Genomic DNA, 20567 nt, shown 5'->3' with positions numbered 1-20567 from the left:
TTGTATGTATCAAGTAATTGATTTTAATTGGATATACAATAATTTCTTTATCTATTATGTTGACAGGCACCTGGGCTCAACTAGGATAGTATGAATAAAGGTGATGTAATCATTTGCATCAGGCCTTTGTGTGAACATGTTTTCTTTTCTCTTATGTCCCTAAGAGTGAGATTTCAATGCCATATGGTAAATGTATGTTTAATGTCATAAGAAAATGTCAAACTATTTCAAAGTGGGAATAGTACTCCCACCAGAAATGTATGAGAGTTTGAATTGCTCTGCACTCTAGGCAGCACTTGGTATTGTCAGTTGTTTTAATTTTAGCCATTCTGGAATTGTGTGGTTGTAATATCTCATTGTTGTCTGAACTTGCATTTCCCTAATGACTAATTGTGTAATTGTGTTGAGCATATTTTCATGTTCATTTGCCAACCTTATCTCTTCTTTGGAGGACAGTTTTAATTTTTTTTTTTTTTTTTTTTTTGCCAACTTTTAAATTGGGTTGTTTGGGTATTTTTGTTGTTGATTTGTGAGGAGAGTTCTTTATATATTCTGTATACCAGTCCTTTATTAGAATGTGTTTTGCCCATATTTCCTCCCAGTCTATGGCTTATCATTGTTAACTATCATTGTTAACTTCCTTAACCATGTCTTTTGAAGAGCAGACATTTACAACTTTTTATAAAATATAATTTATCAATTTTTTTTCTTTGTGGCTCATGACTTTTTTTTTTTTTTTTGAGACAGGGTCTTGCTCCACCACCCATGCTGGTGTGCAACAGCATGATCATAGCTCACGGTACTCTTGAACTTCATAGTTCACTCTACCTTTGGATTTCTGGGCTCAAGCAATCCTCCCTTAGCGTCCCAAGTAGCTAGGACTATATGCATGTGCCCTCACACCTAATTTTTATTTTATTTTATTCTGTTATTTTATTTTATTGTCAGAGTCTCACTATGTTGCCCATGTTCTTTTATTTAAGAACCGTCTGCCTAACCCCAGGTGGCAATGGTTTTTCCACTGTTTTCCTCTAAAAGTTTTACAATTTTAAGTCTTACATTTTGAGATAATTTTGTCTATGGTGTGAGGTATAAGATTTGTTTTTATTTCATGTGGCTATCTAATGGTATTTTAGCATCATTTGTTGTAAACACTGTCTTTTCTCAGTTGAATTACCTTGGTACCTTTGTCTAAAATCAGTTGTCCACATATATGTGTGTTTATTTCAGGATTTGGTTTCTTTTATCTGTGAGACTACCCTTTCACAAATACCACGCCATCTTGAAATCAGGTGGTGTGCATCATCCAACTTTTTTCTTGCTTTCCAAAACTGTAGCTATAGATGGCCATGTTGTCTGCAAATAATGACAGCTTTTTTTTTCCTTCTTTTCAAATGCGTATGACTTTTATTTCTTTTTATTGATTTATTCCACTGACAAAACACTCAATACAATTTTGGATAAGAGTGATGAGAGCAGACTTCTTTGTCTTGTTCTTGATTTTAGTGGGAAAACATTCAGTCTTGGAGTATGATATGAGTTGAAGGTTTTTCATACATGTCATTTATTGTGTTGATAACAATTTCTAGTTTTCTGACATATTTTTCTTTTCATGAATAGATGCTGAATTTTGTCAGATGATTTTTCTGTATCTATTGTAGAGATTACATTGTGTTTCTCTTTTAGTCTGTTGATAGGATATGCATTAATTAATTTCAAATGTTGAAACAAATTTGCATTCTTAGGATAAACCCCACTTAGTCATGGTACATTTAACCTTTTATATACTGCTGGATTTGATTTACTGATATTTTGTTGAGGATTTTTACATATATGTTTGTGAAGAACATCATTTATAGCTTTTTTTACTTGTAATATCTTTGCCTGGTTTTGATATGAGGATAATGCTGGCCTCATAAAATTAGTTAAGAATACTCTTTCCTCTTCTATTTTCTGGAGTAATTTCTATAGAATTTATATAATTTCTTCCGTAAGTGTTTGATGTATGCTACAGAATGAATTGCAGCCCCCCAACCCCAATTTGTATGTGAAAGTCCTAAATCCTAATGTGGCTGTATTTGGAGCTTGGGCCTATAAGGGAATAATTAATGTTAAATGAGGTCATAAGAGTATTGGTCCCAATCTGATATAATTAATGTCCTTTTGAGACACCAAAAAGCAGCTGTCTTTCCCCCAGTCTCTCTCTTTCTCCACAAACACACAAGAAAAGGCCATGTGAGGACATGGTAAGAAGATTGCCATCTGCAAACCAGGAAAAGGGTCCTCACCAGAAATTGAATCAGCCAGAACCTTGATCTTGAACTTCTAGCTTTGCTTTCAGAACTTTTAGAACATAAATTTGTCTTCTTTAAGGCACTTAGCTTATGGTATTTTGTTCTAGCAGCTGAGGCTAACTAATACAATAGACTTCTTCAGTGAAGCCATCTGGGCCTAGAACTTTCCTTATCTTTCCTGAGAAAAGATGGTGTTTACAACAAATGATACTAAAATACCATTAAATAGCCACATGAAATAACCACAAATTTCTTATTCAGATTACCTATTTCTCTGAGATTAAGCTTTTGTAGACTTTGTTTTTCAAGAAATTTGTTCATTTCATCTAAGTAATTAAATGTATTGGCATAAAGCTCTTTAGAATATTCGCTTATAGTTATAAGGTCACATGATCTGGAATAATGTTCCTTCTTCCATTCTGGATACTGATAACTTATATATTCACTCTTTTATTGATCAGTTTGGTTATAAGTTTATCAACTTTGTTGATTAGTTTTTAAAAACCAACTTTTGGTTCTGTAAAATTTTTCTGTGGCTTTCTGTTTCCAATTTCATTGAAGTTTGCGCTTGTCTTAATATGTCTGTCTTTCTGCTAGCTTTGAGTCAAATGTTCTTAGTTTTTCCATTTTCTTAAGAAGAAATCTAAGTGACTGAGTCCAAATCTTTCTTGTTTTCTAATAAAGCAATTATTAATGGTATGCATTTTCCCCAAAGTACTGTTTTAGCAACTTTCCTGGAATTCTGGCAAGTATTTTCATGTTTTCATTTTTGTTCAATTAAAAGTATTTTCTGATTTTTCTTGTGACTTTTTCTTTAATGATTGGGTTATTTAGGAGTGTGTAGTTTAATTTCTAATTATTTGGATTTTTTGAGTTTTTTTCTGCTATTAATTTCAAGTTTGATTCTACTGTGCCAGATAATCTACTTTGTATGACTTGAATTTGTTTAAATTTCTTGATATAGCTTTATGGTTCAGAATATGTCTACCCTGGTGAATATGTTATATGTGCTTGACAAGAATATATTCTGCTGTTGATGGGTGGAGTATTCTACAAATGTCAATTAGATCAAGTTAGTTAATAGTGTTGTTCAGATCTTCCATATCCCTTACTGTTTTTCTGTCTGCTTTCTCTATGGATTAGTGAAATACTGAGAAATGGGATTTGAAGTCTTTATAGTTGTAGATTTATCTATTTTATCTATTGTGGAATTCTTTCAATTCTATAAGTTTTTAAATGTATTTTGAAGGTTCATTGTTAAGGGCTTACACATTTAGGATTGTATATCTTCATGGTGAATTGTCCCCTTTATCATTATGTAATGTCCCTCTTTATCCTTGGAAATAATCCTTCTTCTGAAGTCTATTTTGTCTGATATTAATATAGCCATTCTAGCTTCTTTCAATTAATATTTGCATGGTATATCTTTTTTCTTTCCTTTGCTTTTAATCTATATATAACTTCATATTTGAAGTGAATTTCTTGTAGATAGCATATAAGTGGGTCTTGCCTTTTTGTCCAATGTGATAATATTTGCCTTTAAGTGTAATTTACATTTAATGTAATTATTGATGTGATTGAATTTAAATCTTCTGTCTTCTTAATTGTTTTCTATTTGTCTTATCTGTTCTTCAATCCTTTTCCTCTCTTCTTTTACCATCTACTTTTAGATTATTTTTATTATTTCTTTTTATTTCCACTTTTGGCTTATTAGTTACACCTTTTTAAAAATTTTTGGTTTTCAATATACATTGTTAACTTATGTGACTCTACCTTCAAAGAATTTTATACCACTTCCTATAAAGTGAAAGAAACTTACAAGACTATACTTCCAATTCCTCCCTCTCATTCTTTGAAATATTTTTGCCATATATTTTACTTTTACATATGTTATAAGCCCCATATACATTGCTATTCATTTTGTTTTATACAGTCAATTTAAAGTGACCTAAAATAAGAGAAAAAGGGGTCTTTTACATTTATTTTTACTATTTCCTTTACTCTATTTCTTTGTATAGATTCAAATTTTCATTTGACATCAAAGTTTTACATATATATATACCAAAGTGTTTGTAAAAATTCTCACATCGTCACTCAATACAGTGTTTCCACTCTAGTCACCAAATGTGTGCAGAGATTTCTCCCCACCAGCAGAAAACTCTGCAGGAGATTCTCCAGTGGATACCAGTTGAGTTTCTTCTAATTCAATTCTGACACTGTCTACCTGGAGATCCCATAGGTTGAGGGATCAGTTCCACAAGACTGCCCCCACTTTAGATGGCAATCACAAGCAGAGGTTGTGACTTGCACTTCTGACTGATTGGCTCTAAATCAGGGTTCCCACAACTCCATTCTTGGGTTTGATTAATTTGCTAGAACAGATCACAGGACTCGAGAAAATCCCTAGATAACTGTTTTATTATAAAGGATATTACAAAGGATATAGATGAAAAGCCAGACGGGAAAGCATAGGGTGACGTATGGGAAAAGGGGTGTAGAACTTCCATGCCCTCTTCTGGTGCACCACCCTCCAGGAAACTCCATGTGTCCAGCTAACTAGAAGCCCATCCAAACTCTGTTCTTTTGGCGTTTTATGAAGGATTTATTACATAGGCATTATTGATGACCTTATTGGCCGTTGGTGATCAACTCAACCTTCAGCCCCTCTTCCCTCCCTGGAGGTTGGTGGGTTGGACTGAAAGTCCTGACACTGTGTTTATACCTTGGTCTTTCTGATGACCAGCTCCTATCTTGAAGCCGTGTAGGGGCTGCTATCCACTAGTCATCTCATTAGCATTGAAAAAACACTCTTATTGCTCTGTAGATTCCAAGGGTTTTAGGAGCTATATGTCAGGAAAGAGGGACAAAGACCAAATATGTGTTTAACAATATCACAAAACTACTTCTTCTCCAAGATCTTTCCTTAAAATTTCATGTAGCACAGGTCTACTGGCAATAAATTTTCACTGCTTTTGTTTGTCTGAAAAAGGTCCTTATTTGCCTTCAGTTTGGAAAGGTTTTTTTTTTTCTGCAGTGGGTATAGGGTTCTGGGTTCATAGTTATTTTCTTTTAGCACATTATGGTATCACTCTGTTGTCTTTCAGCTTGCATAATTACTGATGATAAAAGTGTCATATTTGTTATCTTTATTAATTTGTATGCAGTGTGTCTGTTTGTCCTTTGGTTACCCTCAAGATTTTTGCTTTATCTTTGGTTTTCAGTAGTTTGACTATAATTACAATGTGTCTAGTTTTTTTCTGTTTTGTTTTGTTTGAGACAGGGTCTTACTCTGTTACCCAGGCTAGAGTGCGGTGGCACAATCATAGCTCACTGCAGTCTCGAAATCCTGGGCTCAACCAATCTTCCTTCCTCAGCCTCCCAAGTAGGGACTACAGGCATGTGCCACTGTGCTAGTCCATTTTTGCATAGCTTTAAAGAAACACCTAAGGCTGGGTAATTTATAAAGAAAATTGATTTATTTTGGCTCATTGTTCTGCGACTATACAGGAAGCATGGTGCCGGTATCCGCTTGTGGTGAGTCCTCATGAAGATTATAATCATGGTAGAGGGTGAAGGAGGAAGCAGTGCATCACATGGTGAGAATGGGAGCAAGAGAGAGAGCGGAGAAGTGCCATACTCTTTTAAGCAACCACATCTCATGTGAACTCACTCATTACTGTGAGGATGGCACCAAGCCATTCCTGAGGGATCTGCCCACATGATCCAAGCACCTCCTACTGGGCCACACTTCCAACACTGGGGATTACATTCCAACATGAGATTTGGAGGGGACAGACATCCAAACCATTAACCACCACACCTAAAGTTTGTTGGTTTATTTTTTAACTTATTCTGTTTGGAGTTTCTCTGAGGTTGTTGAGTCTGTGCTCTGAAGTCTCTCATTATTTTTAGAAAATTCCAAACCATTATGTCCTCAAGTACTTCTTCTGCTCTGTTCCTTCTTTCTTCTTCTGGGACTCCAATTACATGTATGTTAAACTATTTTCTATTTTCCCACATTTTTTCAATGCTCTGCTGTGAGGTCCCCCCTACCCCACTCTTTTTTTTGTTGTGTTTCAGCTTTGATAAAGTCTGTTGACCTATCTTCAAAGCTACAATCTTTCCTCAGCTTTCCAGGTTACTGCTGAGCTCATGAAATACATTTTTTATCTTGGATATTCTATTATATTTACTAGCATGTTAATGTAACTCTTATAGTTTCCATTTCTCTGCTGAAATTCCCCATTTATTCAAACATGTTGTCCATCATTTCCAACAGATTTTTAAAATATTTATCATGGCGATTTTAAATTTCCTATCTGAAAATTCTAACATGTAGGCTTAACATCTAGGCTATATCTGAGTCTGAATCTGTTGATTACTTTATTTCTTGGGAGTAGGTTGTTTCTTATTCTTTTTGTGTGTGTCTTGTGATTTTTGATTAAGGTTGAGCATCATAGATAGAGGAACAGTAGAGCTTGAGGCATAATGTTATGCCTTTTAATCATCATAGACAGAGGAACAGTAGAGCTTGAGGCATAATGTTATACCTGGACATGCCACTATTTTTGTTATGCAGTTAATATGTAAAGAGGTGTGGGTGTTCAGTCAATCTAGTCAGGAGTTGAGCTTAGTTTGTTTTCTTCTAGTTACTATTATCTTCAGTGGGATTAGTTTGTTCTCATGTTGCTATGAAGAACTGCCCAAGACAAGGTAATTTATAAAGGAAAGAGGTCTAATTGACTCACAGTTCCGCATGGCTGGGGAGGCCTCAGGAAACTTATAATTCTGGTGGAAGGGGAATCCAATATGTCCTTCTTCACATGGCAGCAGGAGAGAGAAATGCCAAGCAAAGGGGGAGATAGACCCTTATGAAACTATCAGATCTCATGAAAACACACTCACTATCACGAGAACAGTGTGGGGGAACTGCCCCCATGGTCTAATCACCTGCCATGAGGTCCTGCCCCCAACACATGGGGATTACAATTTAGATTACAATTCAAGGTGAGATTTTGAGTGAGGACACAGGCAAACCATATCATTCCACCCTAGTCCCTCCCAAATCTCATGTCCTCACATTTCAAAAACACAATCATGCCCTTCTAATGGTAGTCCCCCAAAGTTTTAACTCATTCCAGCATTAACCCAAAAGTCAAAGTCCACAGTCTCATCTGAGACAAGGCAAATTCCTTCTGCCTATGAGCCTGTAAAATAAAAAGCAAGTTAGTTACTCCCTAGATAAAATGGGGGTACAGACACTGGGTAAATACACCCATTCCAAATGGGAGACGTTGGCCAAAACAAAGGGGCTACAGGCCCCATGCGAGTTCAAAATTCAATAGGGCAGTCGTTAAACTATAAAGCTTCAAAATGATTTCCTTTGACTCTGTGTCTCACATTCAGGTCATAGTGATGCAAGAAGTGGTCTCCTATGGCCTTGGGCAGCTCTGCACCTGTGACTTTGCAGGGTACAGCCCCCTCCCAGCTGCCTTCACAGGCTGGCATTGAGTGCTTGTGGCTTTTACAGGCACACGGTGCAAGCTGTCAGTGGATCTACCATTTTGGGGTCTGGAAGCTCCACTAGGCAGTGCCCCCATGGGGACTCTGTATGTGGGCTCTGACCCCAGATTTCCCTTTCACACTGCCATAGCAGAAGTCCTCCATGAAGGCTCTGCCCCTGCAGCAAACTTCTGTCTGGACATTCAGGTGATTCCATACATCCTCTGATCCTTTAGGTGGAGGTTTCCAAACCTCAATTCTTGACTTCTGTGCACCCACAGGCACAACACCACGTGGAAGCCACCAAGGCTTGCACCCTCTGAAGTAATGACCCAAGCTGTACCTTGGCCCCTTTTAGCCATGGCTGGAGCTGAAGCAGCTGGGAGGCAGGGCACCATGTCCCAAGGCTGCACAGAGAATGGGGGTCCTGGACCCAGCTCATAAAACTACTTTTCCTTCCTAGGCCTCTGAGCCTGTGATGAGAGGGGCTGCTGTGAAGGTCTCTGACATGGCCTGGAGGCATTTTCCCCATTGTCTTGGTGAAAAACATTTGCCTTCTCGTTACTTATGCAAATTTCTTCAGCAAGCTTGAGTTTTTCCCCAGAAAATGGCTTTTTCTTTTCTATTGCATGGTCAGGCTGCAAATTTTCCAAATTTTTATGCTCTGCTTCCTCATGAATGCTTTTCTGCTTAGAAATTACTGGCAAATACCCTAAATCATCTCTCTCAAGTTCAAAATTCCACAAATCTCTAGGGCAGGGGTAAAAAGCTGCCTCCCAATCTCTTTGCTAAAGCATAGCAAGAATGACCTTTACTCCAGTTCCCAACAAGTTCCTCATCTCCATCTGAGACCACCTTAGCCTGGAGTTCATTGTCTATATCACTATCAGCATTTTGGTCAAAGCCATTCAACAAGTCTTTAGAAGGTTCTCTCTTTTTCTGAGCCCTCCAAACTGTTCCAACCTCTGCCTGTTATCCAGCTCCAAAGTCACTTCCACATTTTCAGGTATGTTTACAGCAGTGCCCTATTCCTGGTACAAATTTACTGTATTAGTCCATTCTCACACTGCTGTGAAAAACTGCCTGAGACTAGGTAATTTATAAAGGAAAGAGCTTTAATTAACTTACAGTTCTGCATGGCTGGGGAGGTCTCAGGAAACTTACAATCACGGTGGAATGGGAACCAAACATGTCCTTCTTCACATGGTGGCAGGAGAGAGAAGTGCCAAGTGAAGGGGGGAAAAACCCCTTATAAAACCATCATATCTCATGAAAACTCACTCACTATCACAAGAACAGCATGGGGGAACTTCCTCCGTGATCTAATCGCATCCCATGAGGTTTCACCCCCAACATATGGGGATTACAATTTGGATTACAAATCAAGATGAGATTTTGAGTAGGGACACAGCCAAAGCATATCAAGTACACCACTGGCTTCCAGTCCCCTCAGCAGTGGACTGTTACTATGTTCTTTCATAGGAGTGAGATGAGGGGGATGCCAGAGGTTTTTTTTTTTTTTTTTTTTTTTTTCTGTTCTCCCTTAGCTTTCAACTATTCTTGGCTGCCTGTGCTCCAAGGGGGCATCTCTATCTACACTCTTGTTCCTCTTCCAGGACTAGACTGATGTTGCTTATTACTAAATGTTAGGCTCATAACAGCAACCAGCCTCAGTCTTTGGCAAGACTATACATCTTGGCTTCATAGTTGAAGATTTCCAGCACCATACCTGCCTAGCAGGCAAACCCTATCTTGGTTGTTCTGAGGAAGGAAGGAATTTCCTTTTTCTCTCCCTTCAGAGTAGCAGACTTTGTTTGGTAGTGGTATAGGATCCTTACCTTTCCCCCAGGAAATAGGGTGTTTGCCTCTACTTCTCCTCTAGCAGCAATTGATCTTTGCCTTTGTCCTGAGGTTGAGATGATTTCCTTCACCTCTACAAGAGGCAGGTGGATTTTGTTTCTATTTCTCTATAGAATCAATAGGTATATGCCTATATTCTAGGGAAGATAGTTCCTTCTTCAGTGGCTTTATGTGTCTGCTTTAACGATAGAAGTCTCTGGGAAAATGAGTGGGGTTTGTGCCTGTTCCCAAGCAGAAATCACTTCCTGAACTCCTTTAGCACCAGATAAACTTCTTCTAGTTTTCTGTTCTGACCTGATCTCTCTTGTGAATACCTGATGGAGGCCCATGGACAACAGCTTGCAAGTAGGTGTGCGCTTCCCTGTTCCAAACTGACACTCTAGCCCTCACTTGGAGTTTAAAATGTTATTAAAATTTTAGCTGATTTCTTCTTACCGACCTTAAGCCACCTCTTTCTCTTGTACTTTGGCCGAGGTGAAACAGTCAACATGCCCTGTCCCTCCTGGGGCGGGGCATGGGGGGAGCTTTCCCATCTTTGTAATTTAATCACTTTGTGACCTCAGGTTTCTTGTTGGCTCAAGAAAAGTTACAATTTTGTAGATTATCTGGATTTTCTCATTTTTAGAGTAAGAGTGATGTTCTTTGAGCTTCTTACATTTTACATGAAAGTTCAAGTTTCCACCATTGTCTTAGTCTAAGTATCAAAAATGGCTCACATTTCTACTCATGACCCAGTGAAAAGGGCCCAGTTACATGGTCACACCTAATTGCAAAGGATTCTGGGAAATATAGTCTAGTCATGTGTCCTAGAATAAGTAAGGAAGGGATTTCAGTGAATACCCAGCAGCCTCAGTCCCCAGGCTCCAAACAAGTGAAATCTAAAATAACTCTGGGGCTGGCACTGTGGCTCATGCCTATAATCTCAGCAATTTAGGAAGCTGAGGCAGGAGGCTTGCTTGAGCCCAAGAGTTTGGGACCAGCCTAGGCAACATAACAAGACTCCATCTGTAAAAAAAAAAAAAAAAAAAAAAAAAAAAAGCCTGGTAGGGTGGCGTGTCCCTGCAGTGCCAGCTACTTAGCTGTCCCAGCTACTTAGTAGGCTGAGGTAGGCTGAGGTGGGAGGATCACTTGAGCCTGGGAAGTAGAGGCTGCTGTAAGCTGTGATCATGCCACTGCATTCCCAGCAGACAGAGACCCTGTCTCAAAAACAAAACAAAATAAAAATGATTCCGGGCTTGGAGCAATTATGAATCACTGGCTCCATCCTTGGTGTTAGCCCTGTTGAAATGGTAAGAAATCTGAAGTGAACAAGGTGCTTTGGGCACCTCTGAGTTGACTGTGGCTGAAACAAAAGTGAGTGATGAGTTCCTTTGGCCACCTTCCTGAGTTGATGGCTGGTTCTCTCCTGTATCTCTCCCCCTCCCATACCCACAGGGCTATCTTGCCTGCAGAGTTATAGCCTTATCCCTTCAGGGAAAATGGCTGGGACCAGATGAAAGATTGAATAAAGTCAACTTATTTCTCTTCAGCTTGAACTACCTAAGCCCTCCCTAGGAAGACTGGGAGCTATTTCAGTGATTCTCCAGTCAAGTTGTGAACTGCACCAAAGCACTGCATGAATGATGGTATATAAGTTCTGGGGACTATATAGAGGGCTCTTAGGGGACTTGGACCTGCCTCTTGGGCTTAAGAAACCTGAAGTCCCTTAGAAACTGACAGGTTCACAGTGTGTGCAATAATCAGGAAGGTGACTGAGTGTGATAAGAGCCCAGAGGAAGTTGGAATGACTAAGTCTGCCTAGGATATCTGAGGAGGCTTCACAGAGGAGATGGCATTGGAGCTGCAGTTTGAAGGATGAGTGAGGGCCTGGGGATAGCCAGATAGGAGACAAGTGGGTACAAGACGTAGAGCCATGAAAGGCCCTGCTGTGTTTGGTGGGTGGTGAGAGGGCTCTTGTGGTCCAGGCCTAGGTGATATGGAAGGGGTGGGTGAGTATACAAGTCATGGCACCTGGATTTAATTCTAGGAAGAGCCAGGTGTAGTTATGTGGTACAGCATGTTTTGATCAGATTTCTTTGAGGAAAATGCTATGAACAGATTTCAGATTTGGACTATCTTGTTTTTTTGAATCTCCCAGAAACAGACCCCGAGATGCGGAATTGAGCAGGTAGTTCTCATTTGGGGCTGAAGCTGAAGGGGTGGCAATATAGTTTGGATGTTTGTCCCCTCCAAATCTCAGATTGAAATGTAATCCCCAGTGTTGGGGGTGGGGCCTGGTGGGAGGTGTTTGGATCATGGGGGTGGAGCCCTCATGAATGTCTTGGTGCTGTCCTCATAGTAATGAGTGCATTCTCACTCTGAGTTCATGTGAGATCTGGTTGTTTAATAGCATGTGGCACCTTCTCCTCACTCTCTTGCTCACGCTCTCTCTTGTTCTCTCTCTCATCACGTGATGGGTCTGCTCCCGCTTTGCCTTCTACCTCGAGTTAAAGTTCTCTGAGGCTTCACCAGAAACCGAGCAGATGCTGGTGCCATGCTTTGTGTCCAGCCTGCAGAACTGTGAGCCAATTAAACCTCTTTTCATTATAAATTTTCCAGCCTCAGGTATTCCTTTATGGTAATGCAAAATAAACTAACACAGGTGGCCACTTTCTCAGTCCTGCTGTCCTCATGCGGAAAGCAGAGTCTGGAGAAAGCAGAGGTGGAGACAAAGACAAACTGTACAAATGCAAGGAAAACATCTGCTTGGATATGGCATAGCTTATGTGTACTCACAATCCATTGGCCAAAGCCAGTCCCATGACCAAGGCCAAAGTCACTGGGACAGGAAGGACTATCAACCTACATAGGAGTGCATGGTAAAAGTGGGGGAAGGAACCAACAATTGTGAACAATAGTACAATCTACCAAGCTCATATGCTGGCTATGCAGAAGGTGTTCAGTTTGTGTCACTATGAGTTTAACCTAATAGAAGCAAGTAGCATATGATTAAGGGCCAAGTGCAGTTCTTTAGACATAGTGAAGATCAAATTTGAGTCAATGAAACAGTATATACTCTGGCTCTCCTCTTTTGCTTGAATCTCAGAGACTTGAGACCACTTTGGCATAAACTGGATGCATGTTTCCCCTTACTCTCAAGACCAGAAGATGACATCTGTCAATGACACAGTGGTCTTCATCTGAACAAGACAGTGACCTTAGAAGACAAACGGTACCCTGCCAAAAAGAATGGCATAAGCTCAGCCATCTGAAACCCCAACGTCTAGTTTTAGCATCCTGCCTTCAGGGTTGCCTGGCTCCTGACCATCAGCCCAGTAAGCAGCAGGTAAACTTAGTGCTTGAGCTGAGAGTTTGTCCTGAGCTTCTCTGGGAAGTGACAGCTCCTAAGGAGAGATATACTTAGGCATATTACTGGCTTATGGCCATTGCAGGCAACTGGTAAAACTTACCAGGAGCATCTTCTAGGCTAAAATCTTCACAGTTGGTCTCTTTGGTGTTGAACTTTGTGGCCTTGATTCCCTGCTTGGCTGAGGCTGGAGCAACTGCATATGTATTTTCTAAAAAAATGTCTAGGACTGACTGGTAAAATGTTTGGGGTTTTCTAGACAGATGTGGATTGGTGGAAACTGATTTTTCACGAGGATGCCACCAGGTTCTTAGCTCTGTTGGTTCTGCAAACTGATATCCCAGGTATTTGCCAGATAACTCACCCTTAAACCCTCTCAGGCTAGTTCTCTCCTACCTAAGTGAGAGGAGTAGGGTGAATGTGCCCTTTTCCTCATTCAGCCAAAGGCCCTAGAATGGCCGCTGTGGCCCTGCCTCCTGCTATGATCCAGCTTATTCCCGGGTTAAATTGGGGCTTGAAGCTAAGCCCCAGCTTTTCACTCAGCTGTGCTTCATTTTTATTCCTTGAGAGATAATTGAAACCACAGCAGGAGCACTGAAGCCAGTTTCCCTAGGTTCAAATCCCAGCTTCAGGAGTTACTAGCCATGTTATCTTAGGGAAGTTATTTGACTATGCCTCACTTCCCTTATCTGTAAAATGAGATAATTGTATAATCAACCTCATGGGTGGAAGAATTAAATAAGTTACTATGTGTGGTTTGTTCACAGCAGTGCACAGAACACAGGGTAGGGGCTATGTAAGGGCTAGCTAGGGTGGCGATGATGGGTTGGTGATACTGAGGGCATTGGCTGTGACACCATAAGTCCGTTCCCCTACACGTGCCATAAGTTTTCTTTGGGGCAATTATCTTAGTCCCCAGTACAGACAAAGTTATGGTTCTCTTGAGCACCAACCTGTCTTTAGCTCATGGACACTGTTATGGTTTGGCTGTGTCCCTACACAAATCTCATCTTGAATTCCCATGTGTTGTGGGAGGGATGTGGGAAGTAAGGTCTTCCCCATGCTGTTCTCACGATAGTGAGTAAGTCTCATGAGATCTGATAGTATAAGGAGGAATTTTCCTGCACAAGCTCTCGCTTTGCCTGCTGCCATCCATGTAAGACATGACTTGCTCCTCCTTGCTTTCTGCCATGATTGTGAGTCTTCCCAGCCACATGGAACTGTCAGTCCAATTAAACCTCTTTAAAAAAAAAAAAAAAAAATTGCCCAGTCTCAGGTATGTCTTTATCAGCAATGTGAAAACAGACTAATACAGACCCTGAGACTCATGTTTCTATCTTTGTTTTAGATACTAAAATGAGCATTTCAGGCAAAATTACCCATTTGTAGAGGGCTTTCTGGGATAGGTTCTGTATCCACATTGCTCCTAATTCAAATCCTTGAAGCCATCCTTGATTCCTCTCTTTCTTTCATGCTCAACAACAAATCCTAGTGTTTCCATCTTCAAAGTGTATCCTGGTTCTGACCACTTTTCATTAGCTTTACACTATATACTCCTTTTTTAAGGACTAATGGCCAGATGATTAGTTAGGTCCCTGATTCTGCCCTGGCCTCAGCATCTATCATCCGTATAACAACTAGTGTGGCCTTTAAAAATATAAGGCAATTCATAGCACACCTTTGCTTTCAGCCCTCCAATCACCTTGAGAAAAAATCTGAAGTCCTTATAATAGTTTATAAGGCTCACCGTGATTTGACTGTGCACCCCATCTGTATTAGTCAGTTTTCACGCTGCTGATAAAGACATACCTGAGACTGGGAAATTTACAAAAGAAAGAGGTTTCATTGGACTTACAGTTCCACGTGGCTGGGGAAGCCTCACAATCGTGGCAGAATGCAAGAAGGAGCAAGTCACGTTTTACATAGATGGCAGCAGGAAAAGAAAGGGAGCTTGTGCAGGGGAACTCCTCTTTTTGAAACCATCAGATCTCATGAGACTTAATCACTATCATGAGAATGGAAAAGACTTGCCCCCATGATTCAATTACCTTCCACCAGGTCCCTCCCACAACACATGGAATTCAAGATGAGATTTGGGTGGGGACACAGTTAAATGATATCACCATCTCTCTGTCCATCCTTGCCAATGGCATGCTCTCTGTTCCAGCCATGTCAGCCTCCTTGCTGTCCCTGTAATATGCTGCATGGCCAGGGCTTTCCCCTTGCTGGGCCTTCTCCCTGGGATGCTCCCCTCACCTGAGATACTGGCATGACTTCCCCACTCCCTGTCTTCATCTATTCCTTTGCTTAAATGTAACGACATTCAAAGACCTTCCTTGACTACCTTTTCTAAAAGAGCGACCATTCTCCCACTCTGGCATTCCAGAGTCACCTTCTTTTACTTTATTTTTTCTCCTCAGAACTTACCCAGTCTTTCATAAATTTATTTTGCCTTTCCCCACTAGAATGAAAGCTCCTTTGGGCCAAGAACTTTGTCTGTCTTGGTTACTGCAGTGCTAGAAAGGTGCTCAGCACATAGTAGGGGCTTGATAAAGAGTCATTAAAGAAATAAGAGAATGGGTGGAATCTTTATTTTACTAGTTCATCCTAATCTTCCCTTGCCTGCTTTCACAAAGTCTTGGAAGCAGTGTATAGAAATATATGTGTTGGCTGGGTGTGGTGTCTCATGCCTGTAATCCGAGCACTTTGGGAGGCTGAGGGAGGTGGATCAGCTGAGGTCAGGAGTTCGAGACCAGTCTGGCCAACATGGTGAAACACTGTCTCTACTAAGAGTAGAAAAAATTGGCCAAGCATGGTGGTACGCATCTGTAATCCCAGCTACTTGGGTGGGTAAGGCAGGAGAATTGCTTGAAACTGGGAAACGGAGGTTGCAGTGAGCCGAGCTCATGACATAGCACTACAGCCTGGACAACAGAGCAAGACTGTCTCAAAAACAAAAACAAAAACAAACAAATACATATGTTAAACCGGGCAAAAATAAATGTAGAGATAAAGATAGAGAATGAAGAAGCCTTCTGAAGTGCCTGCTGGTTGCTTAGTGGAAGACTATGTGGAGGATAGAGACATGGCTGTCAGCAGGGAGGTCTATGTTCTATCATTGTGTAGGAAATTTTAGTAACTTGCCTGCTCTTCTCTTACTCCCACCTCACCCCCTGATCCCCTACCCCACCCCCTACCTCCACAGGTGGCTTGTGGATGAATGAGAGTTTGCTGCAGGAAGAAAGAGCTCCCTGAGGTGGGGATAAGCATTTTTAATCACTTTTCTTCTTTTCCCCTATTTGAGAACTCCAAGAGCTGCACATATATGCTGACTTCCTTAGAAGAATAGTATTAACTGGTGGGAGTAGAGATGCCCCCCACCAATGATGTTGTTAAAGACTTTTCTTTTTGGAAAGGTGCTCTGCGTCCTGGAAAGGTGCTCTGGGTCTTACATCTCTACATATTGAGTTGTGACCCTACTGTGGCAACAAACTTGAGGATACAATTTGCTATGTTCAGTCTCAGTGGTAAAGGTCTTCCCTACTGCTTCCAGTGCTGCACATATGCAGCTGTATGAGGCCAAGCTCCTGCTGCAGCTGTTTGCCAGTGCTTTCCCCTAGGATCTTGGACAATAATCAGTACACAATCTGTTGTTCTCTTCCCTTGTCCCAGACATGTGTGCCAGTGTTACAGTTGGACTCTCCATAGGAGACTTGCCCTTCTTGAATCTGGCCTGGGCCCTTCAGAAAGCTAGAGGGCATCACTTCCAAGCAACCTATGCATGGGAGAGCAGAAAATCTGATGCAGACCATTTTGTTATTTGCGCTAGGAAAACAGAAAACACAAAACTAGTCAAGTGAATCAATTCTGAGACAGACAATAGAGTGAGACCCTGGGCTTGGTTATTTTAGAAACACGACTTTTTCCTTGGAGCTTTTAGCAGAAGAGGTTTGAAGATTTTCTTGAATGACTTTGTCTCTCTGGGGATATTAGAGAAGGCATTCAACTTTCCAGAACCTTCTACAAAGTAGCCTTTGTATCTGAAGGAGGGTGCCTTGCCAATAGCTGGGCTTAGTGATGCCTTCAGGGACCTAGTGTATGGATCTGTGGATCCAACTCACCATGATAACATGTGAGGAGGGAAAATGCTTCCATAAGTAGAACCTGCTATCAGTGACTGTACTCTGGCCCTCTGCTTCTATGTGCCTCCTAAACAAATATATTTTCTCTATAAATATCATTCACTGTACCAACTTTGTGTTCAGGACACATTTTCCTGAACCCATTCCCACCTTCCCCTGCATCCTTGCCACTAAATCACTATATTCATGAAAAGAAGAATCCAGTGGAAAAAAAGACCTGTTTTTGGTTTTTTTTTTGACACAGGGTCTCATTCTGTCATCCAGGTTGGAATGCAGTGGTGCCATCAGGGCTCACTGCAGCCTCTACCTCCCTGGGCTCAGGTGATTCTCCCTCTTCAGCCTACTGGGTAGCTGGGACCACAGGTACACACCACCACGATGGCTAACTTTTGCATGTTGTCCACGCTGGTCTTGAACTCTTGAGCTCAAGTGATCCACATGCCTGGGCTTCCCAAAGTGCTGGGATTACAGACATGAGCCACCGTGCCTGGCCGAGATCTGGTCTTAACAACACAGAGTAACTTGTGAGCTGAGGAAAGTCAGTAAAAGCATTTTAGGAACTACATCTTGTAATTACCCACATTCTAAAATTTTAAAACAAAAACTGCTACTAGCCGATGCTGTTAGCTAATTGTCAGACAACAGACAAACACACTGCAGCCAGAAAAATCCCCACTGAGTTTGGGCAGCTGATTTCTCTGGCATCAAATGAAAGCTTTAGCTATTGCCCCTGAGGCCTGGCTGAGGAAGCCCTGCACCCAAGCCATCCCTCTGTGTGCCCCTCCCTTCCCCATCACTATGGGCCACAGCGGGTGTTAAGTGTGTGTGTGTGTTGGGGGGATGGGAGTTGAGGAGAATGCAGGAACTCTAGCTCACAATCTTAGGCAGCTACACACCCCACTCAGGACACCACACCAGCATGATTCATCCCACATCTCACAGCCAGGGTGAACCCAGCCTCAATGGACAACAATTTGGAGGCATTGTTTACAAATTAATTTCCCCCTCTAAATAGACTGTTACAAGAGTGGACCCTTCTGCTTGCCTAGCCTAGGCCCACCTGTCACTGGGATTTCCTAACCAGTGGTCACACTGTATTGATCTTTTTAATCCCCTCTCTTTGAAACACAGAGCCAGCTGATGTGGAGTTCCTCAAAAGAAAGACTCTCCCACTGCCCCTACCTCAACAGGTAGCTGCAGATCCGGGGCTAATTCCCTACTAAAAAGTCTTAATTGGCTTATGGGGAGCCTGAAAGATCTCTCTTGTGTTTACAAGGTGAAAGGAATGATAGATCCCAAATGCCCTAGTGTGTCTGTATCCGTTTCTTGGTGGAAATCAGGTGCGTTTTATTTTTTAATTGTTTTTGAAACAGGAATGGAGGCTTTGGAGGTGAGTGGGGATAGTGTTTCACTTTAGTGGTTGAGCCACCAGGGAAAAGCAAGAAAAGCCCCAGAGACACTAATATTAGGCAAGAAACTTGGTGACTTATTTTTTTCTTAGTTTTTATTTACATGAAGCATCTGCAGTACAAAAATGTAAACTTTGATAGCTCATAATAAACTCTTTATGTACAAAAATACATTTTCATATGAATGAAGCATCTTGAATAAATTAAAGTACTCTCCAGCCCTGTGCCTGAATAGCTAAGCAAGAGTCTCCAGTTCTTCCTAGAGCGAGCCTGCAGTGGTGGGGGTCGGGATCCATAATGCATGAAGCCCACTCCTTGTCTCTCCTTTTTAAGCCTTTTCATTGTATTGTCAGCCGGCTCAAACCGAATTTTCATGCTCGTTTTTCTTCATTAGAGTTCTACAAATTGTAAAATTGACTTTTCACCTCGTCTTCAGGGGCTGATCTGTCCCTTTTCTAAATCACACTGAAGTGGTGGCTGGGGTCAGTTCTGAGCCAGCCACAAAGGAGGTTTTGTGGAGTTCAGAAAGTGCAAAAGGAAAGGCCGTCTAGGGGCGGGCAGGAGGGGCCCGGGGCTGAGGGCTGGAGAAACAGACCAGGAGGCAGCCGCAGCGAGTGTGCGGCGACCTAACAAGCGGCTCAGGTATCCCCGACAGCTTTAAAGCTCCCGCTTCCTCCCTCCGCCTGGAAAGGGGGTCCCGAGGCGGCAGCTGGGGCCCCGTCTATTGCCTGCTGACTATGGGAGAGGGAAAGTAATGGTGTCTACAAAGGGCCTAGTGGTAAGGGATGAAACAGGGCGTTGTGTGGAGCAAGTCTTTGGGCAGGCTTGAGAAGGAGAAAGCAGGCTCGCTGGGGCCGTAGGTGAAGTCTTCGGAGGCGGCGGGGCTACTTGGGTCAGAGAGCGGGGAGGCGGCGGCGGCACCTGAGCCCCAGGACTCTGCATCGCTGGCGGGGCTTGGGGGACCGGGCAGGCAGGGGACGCACTGCGGCGGCAGGAGGCGCTCCCGGGCACTGCCTCCGGGCAGCCCTTGATCCGCCAGGCGCAGTGTCTCGGCCAGAGCCCAGATGTAGTTGTAGGCGAAGCGCAGCGTCTCGATTTTGGTGAGCTTGGTGTCGTCGGGGAACGAGGGCAGCACGCTGCGCAGTGCGTCCAGCGCCGCGTTCAAGTTGTGCATGCGGTTGCGCTCGCGATCGTTGGCCTTGACGCGCCGGCTCCTGCGCAGCGAGTGCAGCAGCGCCTCGGAGCGCACCCGCGTGCGGCCGCGGCGCCGCCGCCTCTCCTGCTCGTCGTCCTGTGCCCCTGGAACCTCAGACGCCCGGGAGATATTGGGCGCGCCCCTGCGGGCTGGCACGGGCGGCCCCGAAGCAGAGGCTGCCTGTTGGAGTCTGGTACAGTCTTCCTCGTCGGTGAGGAAGCCGGACAGGTCACTGCCGCTGCTGCTGGCGCAGTCGAGGTCGGAGATACAGGTCTCAAGGGGAGCTGGCATCGTTGCGCTGTGCAGGACCGACGGACAGATAGAAAGTCGCTCAGAGCGCTGCAGCCCGGACTGAGGGCAGGGCCGCCAGGGCGCACTTACGTTCCCAACAGCCTGGGGTTGTTACTCTTTGCCAGTTGCAGGTGCGAGAGCCTGGAAGGGTGCAGGGGCGCACGGAGAACTTGGCCTCGCCTCCTCGCCTCGCCTCGCCTCGCCTGCAGGGACCACGCGCCCGACCGGTCTCCCGAGTGATGTCGCCGGCGATCAGATCAGCTCGTGTGAGGACCGAGTGTGGCACACGACTGGCCTCAGGACCCCTTAAGTACCCGGCGCAACAATGGGCGCCCCCCTCCTTTGCCACCTCCGCCCCCGCGGCAGCCCGGGTGAATGGAGCGAGGCGGCAGGTCATCCCCGTGCAGCGCCTGGGTATTTGCATAATTTATGCTCGCGGGAGGCCGCCCTCGCCCCTCCCCCACCCGGAGTGTGCCCGTAATTACTGCCGGCCAATCGGCGGCGTCGCGCGGCCCCGGGAGTCGGCTC

General features: G+C 43.0%; 2 protein-coding genes across 2 annotated transcripts in view; both read right to left on the bottom strand.

The window, feature by feature from the left end:
- SAR1B (secretion associated Ras related GTPase 1B) overlaps window positions 1-20567 on the bottom strand; it is a 1003791-nt gene that overhangs the window by 924063 nt on the left and 59161 nt on the right. The gene's annotated exons all lie outside the window — the stretch shown is intronic.
- NEUROG1 (neurogenin 1) lies at window positions 18642-20323 on the bottom strand. Its single transcript, XM_050792868.1, has one exon. The coding sequence runs from the start codon at window positions 20037-20039 to the stop codon at window positions 19326-19328; it is 714 nt and encodes a 237-aa protein (XP_050648825.1). The 5' UTR covers window positions 20040-20323; the 3' UTR covers window positions 18642-19325.

Source organism: Macaca thibetana, chromosome 6, assembly GCF_024542745.1.
Source record: "Macaca thibetana thibetana isolate TM-01 chromosome 6, ASM2454274v1, whole genome shotgun sequence".
NCBI classification, from domain to species: Eukaryota; Metazoa; Chordata; class Mammalia; order Primates; family Cercopithecidae; genus Macaca; species Macaca thibetana.
The sequence above is the reverse complement of the archived record's forward strand: the minus strand, read 5'-3'. Positions and strand labels throughout refer to the sequence as shown.

Excerpts from the sequence above, each read along its gene's own strand:
- NEUROG1 (XM_050792868.1), bottom strand. The coding sequence starts at position 20,039 with ATGCCAGCTCCCCTTGAGACCTGTATCTCCGACCTCGACTGCGCCAGC.